Consider the following 27,545-nt stretch of genomic DNA (forward strand, 5'->3'; position numbering starts at 1 on the left):
TCTCAGGAAAACTGGAGAATATTCTGATGTGGTTCTAAAGAGTTATTCTGTATTCTTTTAATCCTATAACTTAAAGAAAAGCTGCACTTTCACTGAGAAAACTTGATTTAAAGAGGAGAGAACAAATTATATTATGAAAAATCACTGCGTTTCATTATTCAAATATTTCTCCCTAGCCCTGGGACAACTCAGTCTATATTAGTGAATATTCATTATTGTATCCCACTGGGAGAAGAGTCAGATTTTGCTAAATAAAGTTACCATACAAAAACTGTGATATAATACAATGTGAAAACAGGCTTTTCAAGCAGAGAGTCTAGCAGAGGATTTATATCCACTCTCCTTTTTATCTGTATCCGGAAATACTGCTACCAACAAAGCACCAGAGTTAATTAACACACTGCAATAATTACTCCCATGGAAGACGTTTAAATATCACCACAGTAGCCAGCATTAACAGTCATAGATATTCTCTAGATGTGCTCAAATATGCCTCACAGTCATAGTCTGAGCATGGGTTTGGATGCAAATCAGGCTCAGCAGATTTACAGCTCGATTATGGACTCAGTTGCGTTACCAATACAGATTAAAACAGACCAACTCAGAAGCTACAGGACAAAGACAGTGTATACTGTTCTCTTACTGTGGGTTTAGAGAGACGTTTCTCAAAAGCCCAATAGTTTTTTAAAGAGCTAATGATTTTAACTGAACTGTGTATCCTATATAGAGCTGAGAATTATGTTTATACAGCACTTTTTCTGAGAACTGCTTTCTGAGAAATACTCAGTTTATTCATTTATGAAGAAAAAACAACATATTGATTGTATAAATATGGATGATGTGAAAGAGCAAGTTGGCTGTTCACACATGAAAAATTTAGAGGAGCTCATTACTTGTAGAAAGCCTGTAAGATGAGAGGAAAAGGTCTTCTAAAGGAGGCAATCCAGGCATGTACTTTTTCAAGGCTTATAGTTCATTTAAGAGTTAAAACTTTCAACTATACTGTGCAATTTTGGAAGGATGTGCTGCCCTTTTTCCAGAGTCCAATACAAATGTTTCATTATCAGAACTTCTTTGAAACATCATGTTTCCTAACGAAGATTTATTCAAACATTCGATCGTACAGCATCTTAGCTTCCAAGAGCACCCCACAATATGGAGGGAAAAAGTTGTCACCGCACATGGACAGCAAAAGGAAACTCATTCTTCCATTAAAGGACTTAAATTTACTGTTAGTAGCATAGGTCTACGAATGAAGGCTGATGAACCTGGTGACAGACAGTGCCTATTAAAGGTATTCATCCCTTAGGATGTCTTACCCTTACATTGATTTTATAAATCAATCATGGTCAAAATAAGTTGGATTTTTTTATGTAAAAAAAAAATAATGTCCAAGTGTTTCGATCGGGCTTGCCTATCTGAACACTGCGAGTTTACGCCAGTTTACGCAAGCTTTGTCAGGTTGCACAGAGATCAGGCGTGAACAGCCTTTTCAAGTCCAGCCACAAATTCTCTATTGGATTGAGGGCTGGGCTTTGACTCTTTAAACCACTTCTGTGCATCTTTCACTGTATGTTTCGAGTCATTGTCTCACAAGAAAATAACTCATCCTCCAAACTGTAGTTCTCTTTCAAACTGAATAAGACTGTCCTCCAGGATTTTCTTTTATTTTGCAGCATTCATTTTACCCTCTACCGTTACAAGCCGAGAAGTATCCCCACAGCATGATGCTGCCACCACCATGCTTTACAGTGGGGATTGTGTGTCAAACATAGCGTCATGAATGACGGTCAAAAAGCACCACTTTGGTCTCATAAGACCAAACTTTCTGAGTCTCAATATGCTTTTCTCTTTGCCACTCTCCCATAAAACAATGACTGGTAAAAACCCGTCAACTGTTGTATGCAGAGTCTCTCCCATCTCAGCTGCTGAAGCTTGTAACTCCTTCAGAGTAGTCATAGGTGTCTTGGTGGCCTCTCTCACCAGTTTCTTGCAAGGTCACTCAGTTTGTGAGGACAGCCTGATCAAGGCAGATCTACACATGTGCCAAATTCCTTCCATTTCTTGATGATGGATTTATCATAGCTCTGGGGGATGTTCAGGGCCTTAGAAATTATTTTTGTATCCATCTCCTAACTTACATATTTCAATAACCATTTCTCTGAGTTACATGGAGTGTTCTTTTGTCTTCATGGTGTAATACCAGACAGGAAAACTGATTGACCAGTGGCTGGACCTTCCACACAGGTGTTTAATACTACAGTCACTTGAGACACATTCACTGCACTCAGGTGATCCCCATTTCACTAACTGTGAGACTATAGCACCGATTGACTGGACCTCCTAAATTTAAAGGGGGTGAATATCTGTGCAGTCACTTTTTTACTTTACACATTTTTGTTCACTTGACATTACTTTCTAAAAAAAAGTTTTTACTTTGACATTAAAGAGGTTTTTTTGGATTTTCTTTTGTCAAGAAGCCAAATTATACTGACCATGATTGATTTCTAAATTCAATAAAAGGGTAAAACATCCAAGGGAGTGAATTTTATAGGCACTGTAAATATCACTTTTTATTATTTAATATAGGTTAATATGGGGGAAAATGAAACTGATTAATTATAATGTAATACCAACAAGGAAATTATCCCCGCAAAAATGCAACTCAGCAGTTTAGAAGTGCTTTTAGTTCCACTGTGTCCGACCTCCTACAGACCCGCTGTCTGCTGCTGCTGCAGATAGTGGCTACTAAAAGTAGCAACCTAACTTTTTTATTTCAGCTCCTTAAACAGAGAAACACTGCCATGTGGGAGAACTGTGTGGAACATTGGTTACACAAGAGAAGAGCAGATTGAAGTCAACCACTAAAAAGCAGATCGGTTTAGCAGAACAAAAACAGTCAAATATTAAATCAGATTTGGTCTTAAAATAGGGTTAGGGCTATTTTTTACATAATGGCCAGCCGTAGAGAATTATAAGTGACCTATTTGATCTGAAAGTTTTACAAAAATGGTGATTCTTATATAGAATCTAAACTGGCGTGAAGACTTAGTGGGTTTCTATTTTCTTATGTGTGATTATTTGCTCATGTTGGGTTCCCTGTTGTCTGAAAGCTGAGTGAAGCCAGGGGGTCGTCAGACTTCACTTTAGGAGGCTGCACTCTCTCATTTACAGCATGTGACCGCCCTGGGGAAAGCACCAGCTCCTCTCCACAATCCTTTGCTTTTTGATTCTTAATTTCGACACACCACATGCTGCACTCACCTAACTCTAGTGACAATGCCTAGTCACACAATTTCCTCGCTGTTTGACAGTGTTGTGTACAAAATAAAACACATTTAGTTGTTAAGTTTCTGTGGGTTTCCTTGTTTGTTACATAAAGGAGTTGAATTGCAACACTAGAACACTGGATGTGCAATCTGTATAATAATTTAAACAATGTTATCAGATTTCAATGATATCTAATAGCTACAGTATTAGATTGCAGGGGTGGAAAACGTACCAAAGTATTCTACTCAAGTAAAATTACCATTACTCTGGTTAAAACTTACTTCAGTAAAAAAGTACTGGTCAATAAATCAACTTAAGTACAAGTAAAAAGTATTCCAATTAAATTCTATTTTAAGCACTGAGCTGCTACTAGGTCTAAAAGATTTGGGAAAATAATTTATTTCCCTAAGCTGAAAAAAATTGTGTGAATTGCATATACTCATTGATCTACTGCCGGTAAATACACTGATTTGTTGAACTTGCTTGAAGCCTTGTAGCAATCATCTTGAGAACAAGGACTGAACAATTTGAAAAAAAAAAAAATGTCTGTGATTATTTTGAAGATGCATTGGGAATTTTTGTATTAAAGGAATGTTAATTTTTGTCATACTCATTTTCGATAAAAACATTTACAAAAATAACAAAAGTAACATTTTTGCAAAGTATTCTAGAAAAAAATGATACTTTAGTGTTTGCATGACGTGTAGAGCAAAATATTTGTGCTGCAATAATATTGTATGAAACTGTTCATCGACACATTTCAGGTCAAAGAATTTAAAATTAAGATTAGAATTTAGATTGATTGCCCAGCCTTAGCAGCAACTGAGTAGAGATACAGTAAAATATTATCTTTCTCTATAGGCAATAACACCATGAAAATATGGATCTTCAACAAGGATGTTCAGGTAAAGTCACATCTTTAGAGTAAAGTCAAATACAACAGTTTTGGGGGATTTAATGTAGAATCATTCTTTCTTTATGTGCTACTATGTTGTCAATAGAGGTGGAACAAGTGCAACAGTATTGTTCTCAAGTGAAAGTACAGCAAACTTTCTCAGAGGTGAAGGTACAGATTTTAAACTGTAATTTTGAAAAGTTATAAGTGCACAAAAACTACTCATAAGTAAATGTAATCATTACTTTTCTACCCCTGGTAACTTCCACAAATGAAAACTCAGTATTGGCCAACTACAGTTAATGAAATTATCAACCTGAAGTTTAAAGAATCGTTGGGTAAGAGGCCGCTCAGTAAAGTAAAGCTTCTGGCATTGAGAGTTAACTTTTAGATTGTTGCATTGCATCTGAAACTTTATGAACAGTTAGCGTACTGAGAATCCTCTGCCACTATGACTGCATCATCCTAATTCACGGATAATATAAAACTGACTTAGAGATATAATGTAGCAGTACAGTATGTCCTCTAGCATACTTTATATTCCCCCTGGAGCTGAAAGTATTGAACAGGCACAGTGAAGTGAATCATCCCAGCCCCAGCCTCACCTGCAGAGCAGCTTCTGCACAGAGGACGTGCAGGTCCGGGCTGATGCGCTGGGTTCGACCGCTGCTTCCAGCCGCTGTTGTCTTCATTATTAAACGGTAGGCTGAATGCAGAGCCTCGGAGTCTAACAAAAGACAACGTTAAAAGTGAAGGCAAACTTTCATGACTCACTGCGTTTGTTATTATGTTTGCAAAGGCACATTACAAACCTTGTTGCTCCTTTGCCTTTCTTAAATAGTGACGAATGTCCAGCTCCATATTAGAAAAGTTGCAACGCTAATAAATATGCTGTAGCTGTTAGCTACCGTTAGCCAAGTAGCGTGATTAAATTCGTTAAGCAAATATCTGCACTTTCCCGTTGAACAGGTTAGTGAAACGTGCTACGCAGGAACAATATTTCCATCCTAACTTTGCGCGTTGTTGTGACTGTTTAACGCTACTACTTATTCACTAACAGAAAAACGAAGTGGAAGGTTCCCCCTGCCAACGTAGATGCTAACTTTACTATCAAACCGTCAATGTTTGTCGTTAGGGAGCGTTACCAAGCAACCGGAGACAGAGCTGAGACTACGGTGCAAGAAAAGGACAAAAAGGTTGACACCCTCGTTTTGCCGTGTTTTTGAAAAGAATGTCCTTTTAAAACGTTATTTAACGCATATTTGAAGTTGATTACTGAAAATGCAATACTAACTTCTCCCGACCGATTGCTGGAGTTTTAACAGATTTGATCTAAAACAAGAGTAAAACTTTATTATCTTGCCTGTATTTTCATTAGAAAAAAATCAATATGTAAATGAAATGTAATATGAATTTTGACTTAAAAATGCAAATCAAGAAAAAAAAAAACTAACCTGCTAGAATAAGCAAATTTATTTAAATCCCCATTAAATGCTTTTTTAGCACTGTCCCATCTAAAGTGTGCATTTGTTCCACTGAGACAGCAGAGACTAGGCTGGTGAAAGAGTGGGAAGAAACTACTATAACATCAATAAATATATTGATTTGTATTAAAAGTTTAGCACAATTATGTCTCAATGAAATGTTGTACATGCACTCTCACAGACTGTATTCGGATTTTAGTGGAGGCTACTTTTTAGTCCTCTTTAAATTTGAATGCTTATATTGTATCTAACACATTTGTAGCCCCCATGGACTTTGTGACTTTTGACCTCCAGCATCGACTGTCAGACCAGAACCTCTTACTGATATATTAATCTTGATTACCAGGGCAAGAGATTAAAATGTGTGAACAGCAACTGTTACAGCTCAAATTGGATGATGTAATTATTCCACTGACTTCTACTGTAGAGGAATAAGAGGGCAATGTAAAGAAGATAACATACACAAGCATATTTAGCTAACTTTATCAGCTCTGTAGCAGAATCAGCAAAGTATAAAGCAGAAGTGGGAAAGTACACAATTATTGTACCCAAGTAAAAGTACAGTTATTCAGTTTAAAATTTACTTCAGAAAAAGTATTACTGGTCTAGATAACTACTCGAGTAAAAAGTACTTTATTCAAAGTTTACTTCAAGAACTGTAGTAGTAATACTGTAGTAGTAATAATAGCCACTGAGACGTTGTAGCATAAAACCTTTACTGGCAATAACAATAAGAGAATAAATCTTGAACTCACGTAAAGTCATACCTCTATAATAAAGTTAAATACACAGCAAAACTGACAGTGTTAATGTAATTCATATAGAGTTAAAATAAATGGGACAATGGGATAACTAATATATAGTTAAACTACACTTTTAAAGTGTCAAATATTTTATAGTATGACTGAAATGTATTGTAAACTCTAACAGATTATCACATCGAATATCACATCGATGTTAATAAATATGATTCATCATCACACATGTAAAATAAAATGTTATCTTTAAATCAGTCACTGGTCTCTCCTGATTGAACTTAATTTTCTAAATTTTAAATTTTTTACCCATTGTAAACACTCAAAAATACTCTAAGTTACTTGTACTCCTTGGCCATAAAAGCTAAAGAAGATAGATAGATAGATAGATGGATAGATGGACAGATAGATAGATAGATAGATAGATAGATAGATAGATAGATAGATAGATAGATAGATAGATAGTCGTTTATTGTCATTGCATTGTAAAAACACAATGAAATTATGTTTGGCAGTCTCCTCTGTAGCAGCAAACACAGTGGTCCAAGCAGTGGTTAGAAATCTGCAGCCTCATGCGAGAGAGCGGGCACCCGCAATAAAGATGCTCAGGACAGCAGGTTTGTGTGGGGCTGCTCTTAGCCTAGCCTGCAGCTGAAAGAACTTGATTTACCTAAATTTACTTGCTTTAAACAAATCTTTTAGAGGTTGTTGTTTTTTTCTGCAGTGTCAAGTTAAAAAAACTGAGTTGTGTTTACCTAAAAACCCAGAACAGCTATTTCACCTCTATTTTTCTGAGTTGATAGAACTTTGAGTTAACTCAAACAATTCAAGTATTTTGTCATTGCACTCAAATTATACACATATTATCCCTTAATCTCCAAAGTTTTCCAAGAATGCCTATGGGCATTAAACCCTTTTGCACCACGAGTTACCGACTCAGTTAAAGAGGTCACAAATGATAGTGTTGAGGTTTTTTTCAATTATTTCATTAAAATAATTGGAAACTGGTTTAGCATACTTTAAATAAAGTTAGCATCAGTAATTATTACTCATAAATATTTAGTGTAATCCCAGCACATTTAGAATAACAAGTTATTTAAATTCACAGTGTCAAGTCAAGTTTGTTATTTCCTAGGCAATAAGTTTCCAATTTTATTTTTTATGTAAACTCTACTCATTTTATTTTACAGTGTGCAGTAACTTTTGAAAATCTGTGGAAAAGTGGTTCACCTCTGGCAAGAACAGAGCAGAGAGTCAACCCTATAGTGAGGCAATGAATACTGATGCACTGCTCACCAAAAGAGCACCAAAGTCACAGGTGGGATGGAAGCTCTAACTCAGTGGATAACTTCACTAATGGTACAAAGATGTTTAACAACAAAAGCAACAGCAATCTAATAGAAACACGAGCAAAAGAGACCTGGTAGGAATCACTGTACAACAGGCAACATCCAAGCACAACTAAACACACAAAACTCATCTCTGCCCAAGGGCATGATGGGGAACTCTGCCCACACACACCTAGATCTGGAACTGAAGTGGGAAGAGCTTGGTGGATTAATACTGTCAACTCATTTCAACACTGAAGACCCAGAACAGTGTCACAACATCAACAAAAGTGGAAAAAGTACACGAGTACAGTACTCTGGTTAAATCTTACTTTAGTAGATTTCAAAATGTACTCAGAAAAGTAGTATGCGGGGGAAAAAACTACTTAATTACAGTACCCTGAGTAAATGTAAATGATCACTCAACACTCCTGGTATAAAGAGTAGGGTTATTTTTTCAAAGTGGGTGGAAAAGACAAGTTTTGTTTGAATTCAAGTTAGTTTGATGATGTTCTAAAAAAACAATTATATAAAAATCATTTCTTCTTTTAAAAGCTGTTTTCACTTACATCCATGATTTACACGGGTCACCCCTGCAGGTCAGAAATAATTACAGATTAATGTGGATAAATGTGGTTGCTACGTCAAACAGGAAAGAGTACTTTTAAAACACCAATGTTTGACACAAATATTGCTTTGTGTAGTTTTTCTTATTTCAACTATGAATGTTAACTGCACAGTGGGTACTGTGAGGAAGTTTGAAATAATAGTAGTAGTATAGTATCTCTTTCAAAACAATGGCCAGCAGTGGTTAGCCACCATAGTTAGCAATTGAGGGAAACACATTTTTTTTGTCCATTACACCAACAGAAGTTCCCCCATAGTGATATCTACAGCACAGCCCCCAGGATTAAAGTGGATATGGTACTTTGAAGCTCTAAATCCAAGCATTAGATGGCAGGGAACTGTGATTTAGCTGTTTAAGTGGATTTGAGATATGGAGACAGAAGTGTTATCTTGATTAATGCCTCTAAAAGTAGTCTGCTCATTTGACTTAATACATCTTCATTTGAAGAAAGATGTAACTAAAAAATTGATGAAGAAAAAAATCAAGTACATTCACTGACCTCTCACTCTCTTGCTCTCTCTGTCTCCCTCTAATATGCACACTCATACAAAAATCACCTCTCCATGCTCGTGGTTCCAGCACTTCCTAACTTCAAAGTGCATCATTAGAAATCAGGCCACTCAGCGTGCAAATATAATTTTCTTGGTCAAGCCGTATGTCTTCTGATGTGACAGCAGACAAAGTTGTATGGACAGCCAAACAACAGTAGCTCTCCCTGTAATAGCCTTGTGGTTCACAGTTCAAGGTTTTATTGACAGAATCATGTAATATTACCTGACAGTCTTACAAAGCGGCACAGAAAGCTCTGCGGTGACCCTCAAGCTAATTTGTTAAGCAGCTCTTTCTTGATATACCCAGCAAGAGACTATTCAGCCTTTGGAGTGGCTCTAAATGTGAAATATATAATGATTTCTAGAAGCGGTTCCTCCTCAGTCACTTGACCTACTTAATGATTTGAGTGTGTGCTTTTATTTGTTGTTTAAAATTTCATAAGTGTCAGAGCAAAAACAGCGGTTTCCTGATAAATGTGAGTTAATGTGAGGTTGAATGAAGGCTTACTGTTAGGCTGCAGGGAAAAACACATTTATACTGTACACCATTTTATAAAGGCTGTAAAATAAAGTGTAATTAGTCATTTGTGCTTCTAAAATACCTTTGAAACACATGTTTAACACGGCAAGTAAAGGTTGATTTTTGTAGCAGTGCATGATAAAAATCCACACATATAGACATATTTTAAAATGCAACTCACACTATGTTTATTTAAAAAGTCTGCAAATGCCCAGTCTATTTAAATAAGGGCAGAACAAGTAGTTTATGTTTTTTTTTTTTTTTTTTTGGTTTGAGGTAGAAATGATAGCAGAGAGTGTGTTGTTGGCTCAACAAAGCCAGCAGCCAGGCAATCTGGACAACACAGATGGTGCTATATTATGATGAATAATCTCTTAAAATGCTAAATGTGTTTGTTCAGCAAGTCATCCTGCATGTAAGGACAATACACCTGTTCTTTTGCACACTTAAAAATAATCTCCATTGCTTTGTACTCCCCCATAATACGTCTATAATCTCATAGTATTTCATCATATAAATGGATCAAAACCCAGAATGTAGTGCCAACATCGTATGCCAAAATTAACAACAGATATTTTATTGTTACTAAAACGGTTTTGTTGTAATTTGATTTAGACTATAACATTGTTTGTGCCAAAAACAGCTGGTCTATTTTTATTGTGTCCACAGTATCTCTCTTGAATTCTCTGTCAGTGGAGCGGCTCCATGAGTGGCTCATATTCACAAAGAGAGACTTAACTGTCTCGGATTACATGAATAACAAGCCTGGACTCCTTTCAGAATTTAATTTAAGGAACTAAAGAGAGATTGAAGTTCAATCCAGAGAATAAACGCTAAGCTCCAGTTAGGGTTCAAAGACAGATTTTGTTCCATTCAGCCTCTGCACACACCATCATAAGGATTATATTTACTGAAACGCAGCATTTTTTATAGTTTCTTGTAAAATCAAAAAGAACTAGAAATAACACAAGAAAACAAATCACGGTTTTCTGTGAGACTGTGATGGCTACAGCCACACATGGGCAATCTCACTCTCATCCAGCTCTCACCTCATTAGTTTCCCACTAACACTGTTTTATTTTGCAACCACACAAACAAATCACACTCTGGGTTTGACTGAGTGTAAATCTATTTCTAAATGAAGCCGTGTAATACATGAATTTAGGGGCTACATGGTACTGCAGAGTGTAGTGCTGTTGCATCACAGCAAGAAGGTTCCTGGTTTGAGTCATGATGTGACAAGGCCCTCCTTAAAAGAAGAACAAAGAACAGCACTGAATTGTTTTCTTTACAAAAATGACAAAAGTTGTTCATGTACTGATATATCTACAGTCGCCATGGATCACGTTATGCAGTTCTCTATGGCGTTTACTCCTTCAGTAGGGGCGCAGCTCGGTAGCGGCTACGTCATGTGTTTTGCTGCTCTGATCGGCCCGTAAAGATGTGACAGACAGAATGTTCATCCAATCATCCTCCAAGTTTTTTTCAAAGACTCTACCTTTTCCCAATCGCTGTCTATGAGGGGTTTACCAGATGGATGTGTGAAACCAGGTTACAATTAATACCCTGTAAGATCAAACACTACTCATCGCAATATATTTTTCTTCTGAGTCACCTGGAACTTTCTGATATGAGCAATAGGTGTTGCAGACGAGACTTTTATGGAGCATGCCCACTGAATCCATCCAAAATGGATAGTGGCTGATCCAAGAATGCTTTCTGAGCACACCCTCAACTGGCAAGAAGTGTTGGTATGCCGGAAAAAGTCCTGGTATACCAAGGGATAAAATTCAGAAGTGGTAGGACTGTATACTGGTGCGCATCGGCCCACTTCAGGCACTGGACTCATCAGGGACAACATTTTTTAGGCACATTTTGACAGGGTGTAATATCAGTCTGTAACAAGGTAAATATACAGTACAAGGTGGCAAAACAGGATTTTGAAAAGTTTAGCAACACGAATTGAAAGCATAAGACGAAAAGTGAATTCAGTACAGAATCAGGAGGAGAGTTTAAGAAGTTCAATTTGTTTGTGAGGGAGAGAATTTCACAAGAGGTTGGTTTTAAGACACGCTCCAATCAGTGCATTTAAACTGTGCCATCCATAACTATAATATTTACAACACTAAAAATCTATTCAGGAACCAATGGTTCCTATAGTATATTGACTATAATTTAAGCTACATACAAGCAGATATACAGATGAATTTTCACCTTTCTGTAATACATAAGTTCTGTACATATGGAACTCTATACGCACACACAGCAAAAAGACATTACAGAACTGGACAATAAATCCATGTTTCTCCTAAATCCTGCCATTACCGTCCTGGGTAAACTGCTGCTCTTCATCCTTGTATTTATTTAAGATTTGTATTTGGAATGTTCTTTTAAACTTACCTATGGTTTTACATTTCTTTAATTCACCTGCTAAACTGTTCCATAATTTAACCCCTGAGATTGACACACACATGCTTTTTAATGTTGCTCTGACACAATGCATTTTTAGGGTCAGCTCCCCTCTTAGATTATAACCTCCTTCTCTTTCTGAAAACAGTTTATTTATATTGTTTGGGAGTAAGTTATTTTTTGCTTTGAATAATATTTGTGCTGTTTTAAACTGAATCAGATCATGAAGTTTAAGAGCTTGTAGTTTTAAGAAAAGTCTGTTTGTGTGGTCTCTAAAGCCTGCATTGTTGATGAATCTGATCGCCCTTTTCTGCATTATATTTATTGTTTGAAGATTACTTTTATATGTGTTTCCCCACACCTCTACACAGTAGGTCAGATAAGGTAAGATTAATGCACAATATAAAATATACAGAGCTTTTTGATTGAAGATCTTCCTTGTTTTCCTCAGGACGGCAATGCTCTGTGTCAACTTTCCCCTAACATAATTAATATGTGGTTTCCAGCAGATTTTGTGGTCTAGAATTACACCAAGGAATTTAATTTCATTTACTCTTTCTATGTTGACATTATTAATGTTTAATTTTACATCTATATTTCTCTTATAATGTCCAAACAACATAAATTTAGTTTTGTTCAAGTTTAAAGACAATTTATTTGCATCAAACCACCTTTTTAAGGTGTTTAATTCTTTTGTCATCACCTCCAAAAGCTGCTGTAATTCCACACCAGAACAGAAAATATTTGTGTCATCTGCAAATAACACAAATCTTAATACATCAGATACTCTGCAAATGTCATTAATATACATAGTAAATAGTTTTGGTCCTAACACTGATCCTTGAGGCACCCCACATGAAATATTCATAAGACTTGATGTATTCTGATTTATTTGTACATACTGTTGTCTGTTTAGTATATAACTCTTCAACCAATCCAGAACATGACCTCTGCAACCATATTTCTCTAATTTTCTTATCAATATATCATGATTGACTGTGTCAAATGCTTTCTTGAGGTCTAAAAACACTCCTATTGCGAACTTCTTTGTATCAATACAGTCTGTTATTTCTTCCACCAATTCTATCAGTGCCATGGATGTCGATCTATTATTTCTAAACCCATACTGACTGTCTGTTAGCAATTTGTGTTTCTCAACAGAACCATCAAATTGTTTGATGAATAATTTTTCTAATATTTTTGAGAACTTGGAAAGTAGTGATATCAGCCTATAATTTGTGAAGCAGTGTTTATCGCCTGCTTTGTAGATGGGAATAACTTTGGCTACTTTCATCTTATTTGGAAATATCCCTTTCTGAAAAGTCAGGTTAAAAATATACAGTAGTGGTTTTGCAATACCATCAATAACATTCTTCACAGTCATCATGTCAATATCATCTACATCTGTACTGGTTTTGTTCTTAAATCCTTTGACTTTGTCATAAATTTCTTTTTCTTCCACAGCTGTTAAACACATTGAGCTATTGCTACCCTCAAATTATCAGGAGGATTGATTTCTGTCCCATCGACCTTTATTGCTTCTGCCAATTTTGGTCCTATATTTACAAAAAATGAATAAAATTCATCTGCTACTTCCTTCAATTTTTTAATGCTGCTTCCTTCATCTTTGAAATACTGAGGATATTGATTTTGTTTTGTTCTATTTTTAATTACACTGTTTAATGTATTCCATAATCCTTTTGTATTATTTTTATTATATTCTAATCTATTACTAAAGTATTCTTTTTTACAAGTTCTCATGATATTGGTTAGCTTATTTTTTAATTTTTTATATTTATTTTCTGCTTCACTGGTTCTTTGCTTAATGAATTCTCAATATAGGGTGTTCTTTTTTTGGCAGGCATTTTGTAGCCCTTTAGTCATCCATGGTCTTCCTGTGTATTTTTGTTTCTTTTTACATGGTATTACTGGACAGTGTTTATCGTGCAGTATTTTGAATATCTGTAAAAATGTTTCATAGGCTTTGTTAACATCATTCTCTTCATATATGATATTCCAACTTTGCTTTAGTAGCTCATTTTTGAAAATGTTTAGTGTCTTCTCTGTTCGGATTCTTTTATACGTAGCAGTACTTTTGTTTCTGTTGCCCTTATAATCACAGTCATAAACAGCAAAAACTGGTAGATGATCACTAATGTCATTGATTAATAACCCACTTTTAATATTATCCTCCATTATATTTGTATATATATATTATCTATTAATGTGGCACAATGTGTTGTTATTCTACTTGGTCTTGTTATCAGGGGAAATAGCCCCATGCTGTACATGGTATCAATAAATTCTTCAGTACTTTTGTTGTGATTCGGATTTAGCAGATCTATATTAAAGTCTCCACAAATGAACACCCCTTTGTGGTTTAAGTTTGTAAATAATTCCTCCATGCTGTTTGTAAGAATGTCAATATTGGATCCTGGGGTTCTATATATGCAACTGAAAATTAAGTTTTTCTTTTTCTCCATCCAAATTTCAACTGTAAGACATTCCATCACATTGTCAATAATAGTTGTCATCCTTTCAACTCTTTTAAAGTTTAAGTCTTTATCAATGAACAGTCCAACCCCTCCTCCTTTTTTATTTGTCCTATCTAAATGAAGAAATTCATAACCATTTAATTCAAAGTCACCACTCTTTTTAGGGGTTATCCATGTCTCCGATATGGCAATTACACTGAATGGTCTTTTAAACTGTCTCAGATATTCCTCAATGGCTTCAAAATTTGCATATAAACTTCTGCTATTGAAGTAAATCATTGTTATTCCATCTTTTACCTTTATCTTTATACCAAACTGATCATCTGTGTAATAAGTGCATTCCTTTGTCAGTTTGTTGAAGAGAATTTTGTCGGGGTCAATGTTGTTTTCATACTCTACTATCTTAGGATCTGTGTCTTCACAGTTTGTAATATGTAGTCTGTCGAACATCTGTGTTGGTTGTTATAGTTTCAGTCATATCCACATCATACATCAGCAATTTCACTCAATAACCGTCATCGGTCTCACAAACCAAGGCATTACTGGTATTTTTGTAGTTCTGCTATCTCTCTGATGACTAGTACTTATGCCTGCTCAGGAGTCCCATTCAGCTTGATGAACACCTTACAGTTGGATGTCCATGTTGACTGTATCTTCTTCTGCTTTCTCAACTGTCTCGCCTGTCTTGCAATGTCTGCATTTTTCTTTGTGAGGTGTTCATTGACAAATACATTTGTTCCTTTCAGCTTTCGTCCCTGTTTGAGCAGTTCATTCTTTTGTTTTCAAAGCGAATAATAATGGCAGGTTTCTCGGTTTTATTTTTCCTTGGGAGAGGGTGACATCCCTCTATATCCTTACTCTCCACTTTTATATTCCTGCTATTAAAGAATGCTGTGGTGGAGACAAAGCTAGATAAGCCTGTAGTAGTGTGAAAACATAACTCACTCCAGAGTTTTCTAGAGATAAGTGGCACAAACCCAAATGGAGGCTGCTTGTAAGTTTCAGACCTGTAGGCTCCTTGTAAACACGCCTTCAGATAAACAAGATGAGTCAGAACAGATTTTTAAATAACTTTCATTGCTTAAGAATTATAATGAGAACATCTTCTGGAAAACATTTATAAGATGGCTGATAAAACTAATTAACATTTACAGCAGGAGTTGATATCCCAGTCATGCTTTTCTCCTATTCTATTGTTTTGAAGATATTTGAGCTGGAAAACCCATCTTACACTCTAGATTTGTGATGCATTGCACTAAAATGAATCAAAACCCAGAGTCACACAGACTGAGACCATTAGAACATTTTTCACCTCTTTCCTGGCTTGGTTTAATTTGTGCGGGGCCAATATGTGGGCTCGTAATGTCACGAGTGGGGACTGATTCTGCCCCTGCCCCTCTAATGCTACAATATAAAATCACAGAGCAGTTCACCTCAGTCCAGTCTGTTGTTAGCTGATGTCACTGCCTTTATTGAAAGTTAAGAGTCAGTTAAATGCTGTTTTTTTGTTCACTGTGAGGTAAAATTTGCCAAATCTATCAGGCACAGTCGTCTATGGATCATTTAAGGTATCATAACAGAGATTTGAGCCAGAAAAGGTCAAGAGGCAGGCTAATGGTGTGAGTGCTTTCCTCAATTCAGATTGTAGTATTTTTTTTTAATTTGAAAAGATTGTATTTCTCCTGAGTGGGTGTGGCTTCAGCTCATTCAATAGACACACCCACAACATCCTGGAGCAGATTTTACTGTCTCATTTTTCATGATTTTTCATGATTTCATAAATTTAGAGACATTTTATTTGACTGAAATTTGACCGATGCATGGTTCACCTCTTATTTATAATGGATCAAAACCACTGTATGGATAAAGTCCTCTGCATTATCTGGCTCCCTGGTGGTATGATTTCTTCATCTCTAAAAATCCCCACAATACCACCATATCCCTAAGATGTTAAAACAGCAGGATCAAATACATTATTGATCAACTCTGAAATTGTTATTAATAATTGAGTATTTCCCACATGTGAAACCCACACACACAAGAATGGCAGCAGACATATACAGTGGTTACATCAGCACAGAGACTGGTGGTTTCTCCACACACGCAAGTCCCATTACACTTTTCAGTTTAGGTATGCACTGAAGAATAAATTGCCTTACTCTTGGACACAGAGCCAAAACACCTCATGTTTCATTTAAAGGAAAGATATTGTTGTCTGTATGACTCTGACACAGTTTGTCTCTTTGAAAGCAGATTTAAATGTAATGTAGGGCAATACTTAAATGTAAACATTTCTATCAAGGTTCAACTCATTTGCAAGAAAATTTAGGTTTGCAAAGTTTAGCAAAGGTTAGATTTAAAATTATGACCCTGATTAGTCTGATATTTCTCAGTACAAGGAATTAAAGGGATACTTCAACATTGCGGCAAATTCATCCATTGCCATAATTCCTATAGTCTTAGTAATAGGTTCATTTCCTTTAGTTGTCGGTGCAAGCTGTTTCTAGATCAGGGGGACCGATATACCAGCTGCACAGCTAACGCTATGGAAGCAGACAGTATTTTTTGCTTTACTTCATCAAACTCATCAAATTCACAATCCAACAACTCCAAAATGCTCACGATGACAAGTTGTGACCTGTACATTCACCACACTATGAAATAATAATGTACAATTATGTAACATTAAGACACATGAAGCAAATACTCGTAATTTTCCATGATTATTTCATAGTGTGGCGTCGGCTCTGGCATCCTGTGATCCCAAACAGGACAAACAGTAAAGCTTGACTCATGAGTTCCATTGACATATATATATACATCAAAGTGTTTTTTTTGGCGGCTGGCACAAGGGGGCGCTGTCACGCCCCCTGTGAGTAATCCTGGGGCTTCTGGGATATGTAGTCAGAACATGGAAGAGACATTAGATCAAAGCCACTGAGATCAGAGCAGGAAGTGGAGACGCCAGGATTGAGGTAATCTAAGCTAAAAGTTCTAAAATACTCAGTATCAGCTCAAAATGCCGCCCAAAAACTGAGGGAGTCAAGTGGCCAGTTTTGCCAGCGGTCGTTAGAAGAAACTTTAAACTTTTGCATGAGAAATCGGTAACTTACTAAAACTGACAGCGAATCCAGGCCTCAGTGCGTTCATTCATCTGCCTCGGCCGGCCTCCCCCTGTGTGTCGGAGAAAAAGGCATCCACTGGCCAGCCGGATGCGCACAGCGACGACACTTCAGTGACGGACTTTTCCGACCCAGACTCTGAGGAATGGCTGCCGAGTGAGCAGAGCAGATCTTGTTCTCCATCCCAGAGTGATGGAGGTAAGTTAACGTTAGAAACCCACTGATTATTCAGCCAGATTTATCGAATAAAACATCACTCATGCTCCTGTGATTTCAGAAGCAGACTTGAGAAAAGAGCAAGCCCCATGCAGTTCTACAACACTGTCTGTTAGCAGAAAAAGAGGGAAGAACAAAAAAATTCTATATTCTATATTTTATATTATATATAACATATAATATATCATATTACTTCGATAATTTACAGGCAGTGCCAGGGGGACACGCAAGCAGGAGAAGATGTGTGCGTATCGGGGGTCCTGTGGCAGCCGTCCAGTTGTATTGCGCTGTATTTTGTATTTATTTTTATTTATTTATTTTATAATAAAATAACATTTGTAATACAATTTTCAGTTATGTCATTGAAGGCAAAATTATAACATTCAAATCACTGTTTTGCTTGACAGACTCTCTTTCACAAAAATGCATTTTTCTCAGCTTTCTAGAAAAAAGTGGTCTTTTTTGGTGAAACTAGCCTCTAATCAACTTCAGATAAATCAAGAACGGAACAAAGGTTTTTTTTTTTTCCATGATGAAATAGAGAGTTTCTTCTTTCATTTGAGCTATTCTGTGTTTTCAGTCATAGTACAAAATACTCTGTGGGTCTTGAAAGATGACTCAAAATGGCCAAAAATGCTGGCACAAGCCACGTTCCATTTTATGAAAGGGCTGGCACTCAATGAGTTACTAATGGATGGATGATGATGATGTGGCTCTTTTCTGTCCACTTTGAAGAAAAACTCAGCCAACATAAATGTCATGTCTGACCTGTAAGACAACCAATCAGGGTTTTTCAAAAACTGCTTTACAAGAACAATAACACCATTGTGCAGCAGTAAATCACTACCAGAACCAATATAAATTAGTTTAAAAGAGTAAACTAAAGATAGCCAAACCATAGTTCTCAAAAAGAATAAAATTCATTTTTGAAATGCAGACATGTTAGCCCCACTTCTGTCTTAATAGTTATGCAAATGTTGTCTTCACTGATTATACAGACCACCCACACTTTAGGAAAAAAACTCAATCAGCACAGACTTTAATTTAAGATTTAAACAGACGTGGGTTTTAGTGATTTCAATGAAGGCATCTGAAATCCACTGTGTATCTGTTGAGAAAGCCCACGTTGAGCCGAGTATAATTAGTTTCTCATGCTGCAAAGCTCTCTGTTTTTAAGAAGACATACAGTAAAAACAGTCATTGATTAGATAATGAGCCTCAGGCTAAATTCTAAGCCCTCTCTCAGAGCCCAGTTCACAGCCTTTCAAGCAAAAAAATCAATGGTGATAATCAACTTACTGCCTGTACAGAGATGTGGAGAATCATTGTGTGTTCGTAATGCCTGTTTTCATTTGAACATCTGTACACTATAATGTTGATCTCCTTTGAAGAATGTGCTGTTCTGTAGGATAAAGGTAATTAGTGAGGTGAATCAGGCTGTGGAGCTTTTACATGTCACACCTCATAACAGGATACCACCCTCCATGAGCCACCAGGAGTAGGGGAACATTTACATGTGCTTTAACTGGACTTCTGATTCACTCTCTGTTTTTCATATTTAATTAGCAATCCTTCATATCAAACTTTGCATTCTGTTCCCTCAAGTGTCCCTCTTATGTAAACACACATTAAGGATGGTGTGGTTTTGCTTGCTTTAACAATTTAGCATTTGAGAGTAATCTGGCCTGTTAGAGCTGGACACAGTTTCTTATCTCCGCCTGCATGTGTTCACACGCTTGATGAGGGTATTGACTCACTGCTCGTGCTCTCATTGGAGATGATGGATGTCACCGATTGGTTTAAACATCTCCAGCACGGGGATTGGATTTGATGGCACCCTGGATGCATACTTAGCAATAACTGACACGATGCCCAATCCTGCACAGCACGAATCTGCTGATTTGGTATCACTCCATGCAGATTAGTCATTAATAACAAGATGAACAGAAACAAAGACACTCAGGCTGTACTGCTGGATAAACTGCATGTTTGTTAAGAGAGCTCAGGGATGACTGTGCCAAAGGAGCCATATCTGACAAATTCATTTTCAAAGTGCGTAGTGTCACCTGTATTATTTAAGGGTTTTGACTGAATTGTAGAGAGAGTGAAGATTTTAGCACTGTCCATTACTTTTAAATCTATTCTGCTATCTGTTAACCTAGAAAAGTTATTCAATCCTTGATCTTTTCTTGACCAAACCACTGCAACTCCCTTTTTTCCCAGGGTTGCTCATAAATTACTCATTTGCCTCCAGCTGGTTCAGAACTTAGCAGCTAGACTTCCTACTGGTTCTGAAAGAAGACATCACATCAGACACTGCACCCCCCTATCCTTGCTCCCATCCATTGGCCCCCTGTGAATTTTATAACTGATTTTACTGATCACTGTTAAAGTTCATATGAGTCTTCCCCAGATAACAAGTTTAATTCTAATCTCATCTTCTTTTTAGTTATAGCAGGTATGCAGGAAGAAAGCAGACTAACCCCTAAAGTCCACATACATCTGTGCAGAAATCCGCTCAAGAAGCAAAGTGTACTATGGAGCAAACTGCTCCCTTTCTAGTCCGTTTCTGCAATTCCACTACATAACTCCAATCCATCCCTGGTTGCAGTCGTACGTAGCAGGTTTTCCTCTGAGGCTGCAGCCAAACCGCAATAATTCATGTAGAGCAGGTTGATCCAAACAGCAGAAAATTGAGCAAAGCATTCACTTCAAAATACAATAAAATGTCTGGGCTACAAATAGTTAATCGTCATGATATCAACATTATGTCCAATCCTCTTGCACGAGCTACAAGTCACTGATAGGTCAGTGGGTCCCAGAGCTACGATTTCACTGCATATAAAGAAAAGTTTACTCTTGAGGTGGAAAATAGAATTTTACATGAAACTACACATTCTTTGTAGGAAACATAAAGCTTCTAACTTCTTAATGTACTTACCCGTGGCAGGATTACAAAATAATGGAATAATGTCAAAATAAATGGCAACTCAACCCCCCAAAAAGCAAAATAATCAGTTGTTTACATACTGATCCCATGTGAACTCATACTTCTCACATGATCTTGTGATCTCAGTCTCCAGGGCTGCACTCCTCTCTTCAAAGGTTTCCAGCAGGAAAAGGTGTGTGCCGTCAGTCAGAGCAAAGCACTGCATTCCAGATGCACAGTCCTGGTAGAATATGGAGAATTTGGGAGAAATATTTGCTTAAATTGGGGATATTTGGAATCGACAGGGATCCATACTGTTTGCTAAAGACACAGTAAACCGTAGACATCGATATGTGGCCTTGATTTGAGTTTCCTGGCACTTTATGGAACTGATTAGAAGCACAAAGAAAAGTCTTAAGCCACACGCAGCCCGGTACAATCAGTAGGGGTGTGAACCTGAATTAACATCAAAGTTTTGGGTGACAATGAAACTTAAAATCAGTAATTTCTCTTTAATCCATTTGCTTCTTTTTACTTTAGCTCAGAAGTTCACTGTGTGGTTGCTAAATCTGTTTTTGGAGTATATCGCAAATCCAGATTAATGTATCAAGGCTTTTTTGCTAAGATCGGGTTTTATCACCTGTTTAACTTCCTCCTAACTTGACACACCAGATGGATTTGTTTCACACATCCATCTGGTAAACCTCCCACAGACGTCATCTGGGGAAGGGCAGAGCCTTTGAAACAAAACTCAGAGGGTGACTGGATGAGCGTTCTGTCACATCTTTATGGGCCAATCAGAGCGACAAAACACGTGTTGTAGACGCTACCGAGGAGTAAACTCAGTAAAATCAGTGCCGTTCTTTGTTTACTTCATGAAAACACGTGAAAATAACTTCAATGAGTTGCCCAAAAAAAGTCAACTTAATTCCCTTAGAACAGGTTATTAAATATTAGAACGCCCCCTCTCAAACTAGTCATGCAAAAGTGATATAACTTCAAATAACCTGTCTCCTCTTGTTGTATAACACCATGATGCTCTCAGAGGGTTTTTAGTGTAACACATTGTCACTTACCACTGTATTGGTTTTTCTTTTCATCCTCCTTTTTTTCTTTTGGCCTGAAGGATGGATTTGCTTTGTAGTGGTCATCAATTATTGCCATCTATCACTAACACATGCATTTGGCAGCCTGCTTGCTGGCTAGTAGTTTTCAGGGGGCCTCATTAGGGGGATGTCCAACATTCTGTCATTGCAGGGTTTAAAGGGTATTCCATTTTGTCATTGATAATGGCCAATGTCATTCCCGTGGAGGCCCCCTTTCCACCTTGAAGCCCTAGGCATTGCCTGGGTACCCTGCTGCAAAGCCCCTGGCAACCAGTGTGGGCTTTCTCCCACTTAGCAGCTGGAACTACAGAGACTCATGCTGACCGTGACGTCAAACACATATCCTCTTTATTCATATAGTGTTTGGAGCAAGACTGATTTTAACTCTCTGACTGAACCCAGGAGCGACACACAGATGAATGTGTTGGGTAGAAGTAGATATTTATTGTGAAAACAGAGAGCTGGTGATAGACTGAGGAGGATAGGCTGGTGGAGTGGAAGTGGCAGTGGGAAAAAGAAAAGCAAAGTAGGTTAGAATCCTAAGAAAAAAATTTTACAAGAATCCAAAATATCCTCAGAGATGGAGCTGGAGCTGGAGCCTAGTACCACGCTGGATGGCGGCATATTCTGGCAATGTCTGAGCTTCAGCCAGGTGTATGTGAACAGGTACTGATTGCTTCCAATGAGTTGCAGCTGAGTAATCGAGGAGCCTCAGTGAACCACTCCTACCAGCCTGCTGCAAAGATGGAAAAGCGATATAATACAACACTAATCTTATTTGGTATTTATTTGAATAAATGGCTGTACATTTCTTACAATTTCTTGTCAGTTTAAAATGAAAGGTGTTACAAATGATCCACTGATGGTTCCCATGTTTTGATTTTTCTAACATACATTTCATTAGAGAGCTTGACTAACACAGTCATGCGTCACAATGAACACAACTTAATATTCCAGATGTGCTTTTGACATTAAATTTCCATTAATACGAGCTAATCTTGTTTTCCAGCAAGCACTTCCCACAGAGTGGACTGATCCTGATGATATTTGGTCCTGTCATTTAGCCAAAGAAAGTTAGCTGTCCTTTTACATGGAGTGACTCCTGTACCAGTTCAAAGTAAGAAAGTTCTGGGGGACAAGGTCTTTCCTAAAACACTTAAATCATCACTGGGCACTCTCACAGTTTAATCAGCGGACTGATTAAAAAGTTTGGAGGAATATGATGGAGGTTAAAGAACTATAGAGGAACCATTAATCACGTTACAGTCAAGAGCAGAGAAGATAAATGACATTTTTCATTCAACAGTAGTAGTGAAGGGACTTTTGACTGATATTATGTCTGATTATTCAGTCAGTTTGTTGCTCCAAGAGCAAAGTGAAACAGGATATCCATCTCTGATAATAACTGAAGGAATGGCCCTCATCACCCAGCTTTACCACAGAATGGCTTTAATATCATTCAAAACTTCAGACCTAAAAGTTATCAAAAAGTCTATTAATTACATAGCTAAAGATTTTCATATTTCCCTATCTTCCCTGCACTGTCAAAGGCATATGACACAAGGCATGTAAGGTTACATTTTGCTATCTTGATGGCACCCAATCTGGGGGCAAACCCCAGACACAGAGCACAAAGAGTAAGTGGCTTAATTACACAAAGGTGTGTTTTAGGAGAAACCAATCTGAGCGTCATCTATTTCCTTTTGAAAATTCAATGTAATTATTTTTAGCCACTTTCTTATCTTACTTACTTTTTTTTCAACCTCGGAGACTGGTGTTGTTAAAAACCACAGGAAGATACAGGGGCTATCAAAAGTTAAATGATTATTCATCCAAAGATCATAGTATTTTACTTTTTCCTCTTGCAGTCCTCAATTGTGCCATTGGCACTATCCATGCTTTTGTAGCCCTCAGAGCCAGTGATGTGGTCCTCAAAGCCAGTGATGTGGCCCTCAGAGCCTGTAATGTGGCCATCAAAGCCAGTGATGTGGCCCTCAGAGCCTGTGATGTGGCCCTCAGAGCCAGTGATGTGGCCCTCAAAGCCTGTGATGTGGTCCTCAAAGCCAGTAATGTGGTCCTCAAAGCCTGTGATGTGGCCCTCAGAGCCTGTGATATGGCCATCAAGGCCTGTGATGTGGTCCTCAAAGCCAGTAATGTGGTCCTCAAAGCCTGTGATGTGGTCCTCAAAGCCAGTGATGTGGTCCTCAAAGCCTGTGATGTGGTCCTCAAAGCCAGTAATGTGGTCCTCAAAGCCTGTGATGTGGCCATCAGAGCCTTTAATTTGGCCCTCAAATCCTGTGATGTGGCCCTCAGAGCCTTTAATTTGGCCCTCAAATCCTATGATATGGCCCTTAAAGTCTGTGATGTTGCCCTCAAAGCCTTTTATATGATCCTTAGAGCCAATGATGTTGCCCTCAAAACATGTTATGTGAACCTCAATGCCTGTGATGTGGGCCTCAGAGCCTGTGATGTCCTCAGAGCCTGTGATGTCCTCAGAGCCTGTGACGTGACCCTCAGAACATGTAATGTGAACTACAATGCCTGTGATGTGGCCCTCAGAGCCTCTGATATGGCCCTCAGAGCCTGTGATATGGCCCTCAGAGCCTGTGATGTCCTCAGAGCCTGTGACATGGTCCTTAGAGTCTTTGATGGGTCTTCTCATAGGCTGTAATATGGCCCTCAAAGCCTGTGATGTGGCCATCAGAGCCTGTGATGCGACCCTCAGAAAATATAATGAGAACTTCAAAGCCTGTGATGTGGCACTTAGAACATGTTATGTGACCCTCAGAGCCTGTGATAAGGTCCTCAGAGCCTGTGATGTGGTCCTCAGAGCCTGTGATTTGGACCTGAGAGTCTTTAATGGGTCATCTGAAAGCCTGTGATATGGCCCTCAAAGCCTGTGATGTGGCCCTCAGAGCCTGTGATGTCCTCTGAGCCTGTGATGTGACCCTCAGAACATGTAATGTGAACTACAATGCCTGTGATGTGGCCCTCAGAGCCTCTGATATGGCCCTCATAGCCTGTGATGTTCTCAGAGCCTGTGATATTGCCCTCAGGGCCTGTGATGTTGTCAGAGCCTTTGATATGGCCCTCAGAGCCTGTGATGTTCTCAGAGCCTGGGATATGGCCCTCAGAGCCTGTGATGTTCTCAGAGCCTGTGATATGGCCCTCAGAGCCTGTGATGTTCTCAGAGCCTGTGATATGGCCCTCAGAGCCTGTGATGTTCTCAGAGCCTGTGATATGGCCCTTAGAGCCTGTGATGTTCTCAGAGCCTGTGATATGGCCCTCAGAGCCTGTGATGTTCTCAGAGCCTGGGATATGGCCCTCAGAGCCTGTGATGTTCCCAGAGCCTGTGATATGGCCCTCAGAGCCTGTGATGTTCTCAGAGCCTGTGATATGGCCCTCAGAGCCTGTGATGTTCTCAGAGCCTGTGATGTGGCCCTTAGAGCCTGTGATGTTCTCAGAGCCTGGGATATGGCCCTCAGAGCCTGTGATGTTCCCAGAGCCTGTGATATGGCCCTCAGAGCCTGTGATGTTCTCAGAGCCTGGGATATGGCCCTCAGAGCCTGTGATGTTCTCAGAGCCTGTGATATGGCCCTCAGAGCCTGTGATGTTCTCAGAGCCTGGGATATGGCCCTCAGAGCTTGTGATGTCGCCCTCAGAGCCTACTTTCATTTCTTACACTCTCAGGGCTGGGTCTTGCTTGATTTGCTTCAGCAAAATATGAAATAATGTGAGGAGTTTTCCAATATTATTATGTTAGCTGTTTTTACTTTTAACAGCAAAAAGTCCTGTCCGCCACAAACGTGTAGATGTGTCCTTTTTTTTAGGAGTTTCATAGGCAGAGTAGATGTTTTATATTCATTAAAACAGTAATAAACCAAGTATTTGATGTGAGAACACAACCCAGGTTACTAATCAGCTACAAAAAAATGCAGCCTTTGATCACATTACATGACAGTATTTTCTGCTTTTTCTGACAGAAATTATTCAGAAAAGTCGCACTGATTAAGTTTGTTTTCATCCAGATCATTAGAAAAACTGTGAAATATCATAGGGAAAAGAGGTGTTATTTTTCCTGGCATTGATTGGAAAATTGTTGTGTCAACACAGCAAAATAAAACTGAAAACAAACCTGCATGGCAGGCTTTTACACATTTTCTTTCTGGTTCTCTGTCTTTAAGATGCAACTTACTTTTTCCAGCACTTCTCTCTCTGTCTGCAGTGATGAAATCTTTGAACCTGTCTTTAGTGTCTGGAGCTGAGACCAGTTTTTTCAGGGCCTTTGTGTGCTAGAAGGTTGAGTACAAAGACTTTTGCTTCATTATCCATTCATGTAGCAGTGTTGCAGCAACTTAAGATGCAAGAATGGAATTTAAGCTGAGAACAGTCATCGACCACTGACTTTCTCTATGCATTAACATGCAGATTTCTGTTTGTAGTGTTTAATAAAAGCTAAATAAGGCAATTGCTTTTAGATATGGTATGACTGATGCTCTCAGGTTCTTTGGCCCTCCACATAGAAGGTTAACATGCAACAAAGCAAGCTAAAACGCTTTAGGTCTGTACTACTTGAACTGCATAGTTAATTGAAATTTTGTTAAAGCCTCTGGAAAAATTCAAATGTGATATGAAAATCTGATGAGTCATTGAACATGCACAGAAATCTGAGCCAAAATAAGCATTCATAACTTTGAGAAAGTCTTGTTCAAAAATAGTTTATTTTGAAAGCTTTGATCATATTTCATATTACACTGAGTTACAAAATTACCAGAATGACCCGGATATACAACTAATGTCTTTTCAGTTTACTTGAAACAGTTCTCCTCTGCCGTCTCATCCATACCCCCTCTCTCCCTGTCTTCCCTCTCTCCTCTTAATACATTACCTGGTGGGTCCCACCCTTCTCTCCCTCTTGTTTGTGCCAGCACATCTTGTTTCACTCACGATTCCATTGCATCATACTCCATGTGGTATGACATGTCAGTCTTAATTTAGACTGACACAGCTACGAATGAATGCTTGTCATGAGCTGATGAGTTTCTTTACAGAGAAGCAGCTTTGTGTCATGGTGAATCCATACTCACATTTTAAAGTCCTAACCCTAAATAAGATGATTTTATTCTGTGGTCTGTTTCAAGGTACATTTCCTTGTTATATTTGGGTCGGTATGGCCCTTGATAAAGAGGCTTAAGTGCTGTGAGCAGGGCTGCAGGGTAAATAGTGAAGCTGTTTAACAGAGCCCGGAGCTCCCTGGGAAAAACTAGTGTACCAATTTTAAGAGAAACAAGTGCAACAATATATAACTGCAATATGCAGGTGGGCTTTCACATAACTCAGCAACAATTTACCAAAAAAAGAGCCCACTGTTTTACCACACCAAATCCCCCACAGTTTGAAATGAGTGACAATATGCCAGCTTTATTGATGAATGTGCAGAATGCACACAAGCAACACAGTGTAAAAAGTGGACACACAGACAGACAGACAGACAGACAGACAGACAGATAGTCAAAGTGCTTGGAAACACCTGCTAATTATTGAATTCAGGTGTTTTAGTCAGACCCATTGCTACAGGTGTATAAAATCAATCCATGCAGTCTCCATTTGCAAATTTCTGTTAGAGAATGTGTTGTTCTGAAGAGCTCAGTGACTTCAAGTGTGGAACTGTGATGGATGCCACCTTTGCAATAAGACGGTTTTTGAAATTTCATCCGTGCTGGATATTCCACAGACAACTGAAAGTGATATTGTTTGAAAGTGGAAGCGTTTAGGAACAACAGCAACTCACCTAAGAAGAGTCACAAAGCTGACGAGTTCTGAACTTCCTCTGGCAT

General features: G+C 38.2%; 2 protein-coding genes across 2 annotated transcripts in view; both read right to left on the reverse strand.

Moving 5' to 3' along the window:
- The window catches only part of LOC121511202 (cilia- and flagella-associated protein 46), a 157,200-nt gene extending 152,084 nt beyond the window's left edge, over window positions 1-5,116 (reverse strand). The window contains 2 exon segments of the mRNA XM_041789801.1: window positions 4,771-4,892; window positions 4,978-5,116. Coding sequence (XP_041645735.1) covers window positions 4,771-4,892; window positions 4,978-5,026 — 171 coding nt within the window. The 5' untranslated portion in view covers window positions 5,027-5,116.
- An 18,441-nt stretch (window positions 5,117-23,557) lies between these two features.
- LOC121511203 (filaggrin-2-like) lies at window positions 23,558-25,383 on the reverse strand. The gene is made up of 2 exons (XM_041789802.1): window positions 24,682-25,383; window positions 23,558-24,415 (listed from the first exon to the last, which is right to left on the reverse strand). Exons 1-2 carry the CDS (start codon window positions 25,381-25,383, stop codon window positions 23,558-23,560), a joined length of 1,560 nt encoding a protein of 519 aa, XP_041645736.1.
- Between the last annotated feature and the right edge of the window lie 2,162 nt (window positions 25,384-27,545).

Source organism: Cheilinus undulatus, linkage group 6, assembly GCF_018320785.1.
Source record: "Cheilinus undulatus linkage group 6, ASM1832078v1, whole genome shotgun sequence".
In the NCBI taxonomy this organism is placed as follows: Eukaryota; Metazoa; Chordata; class Actinopteri; order Labriformes; family Labridae; genus Cheilinus; species Cheilinus undulatus.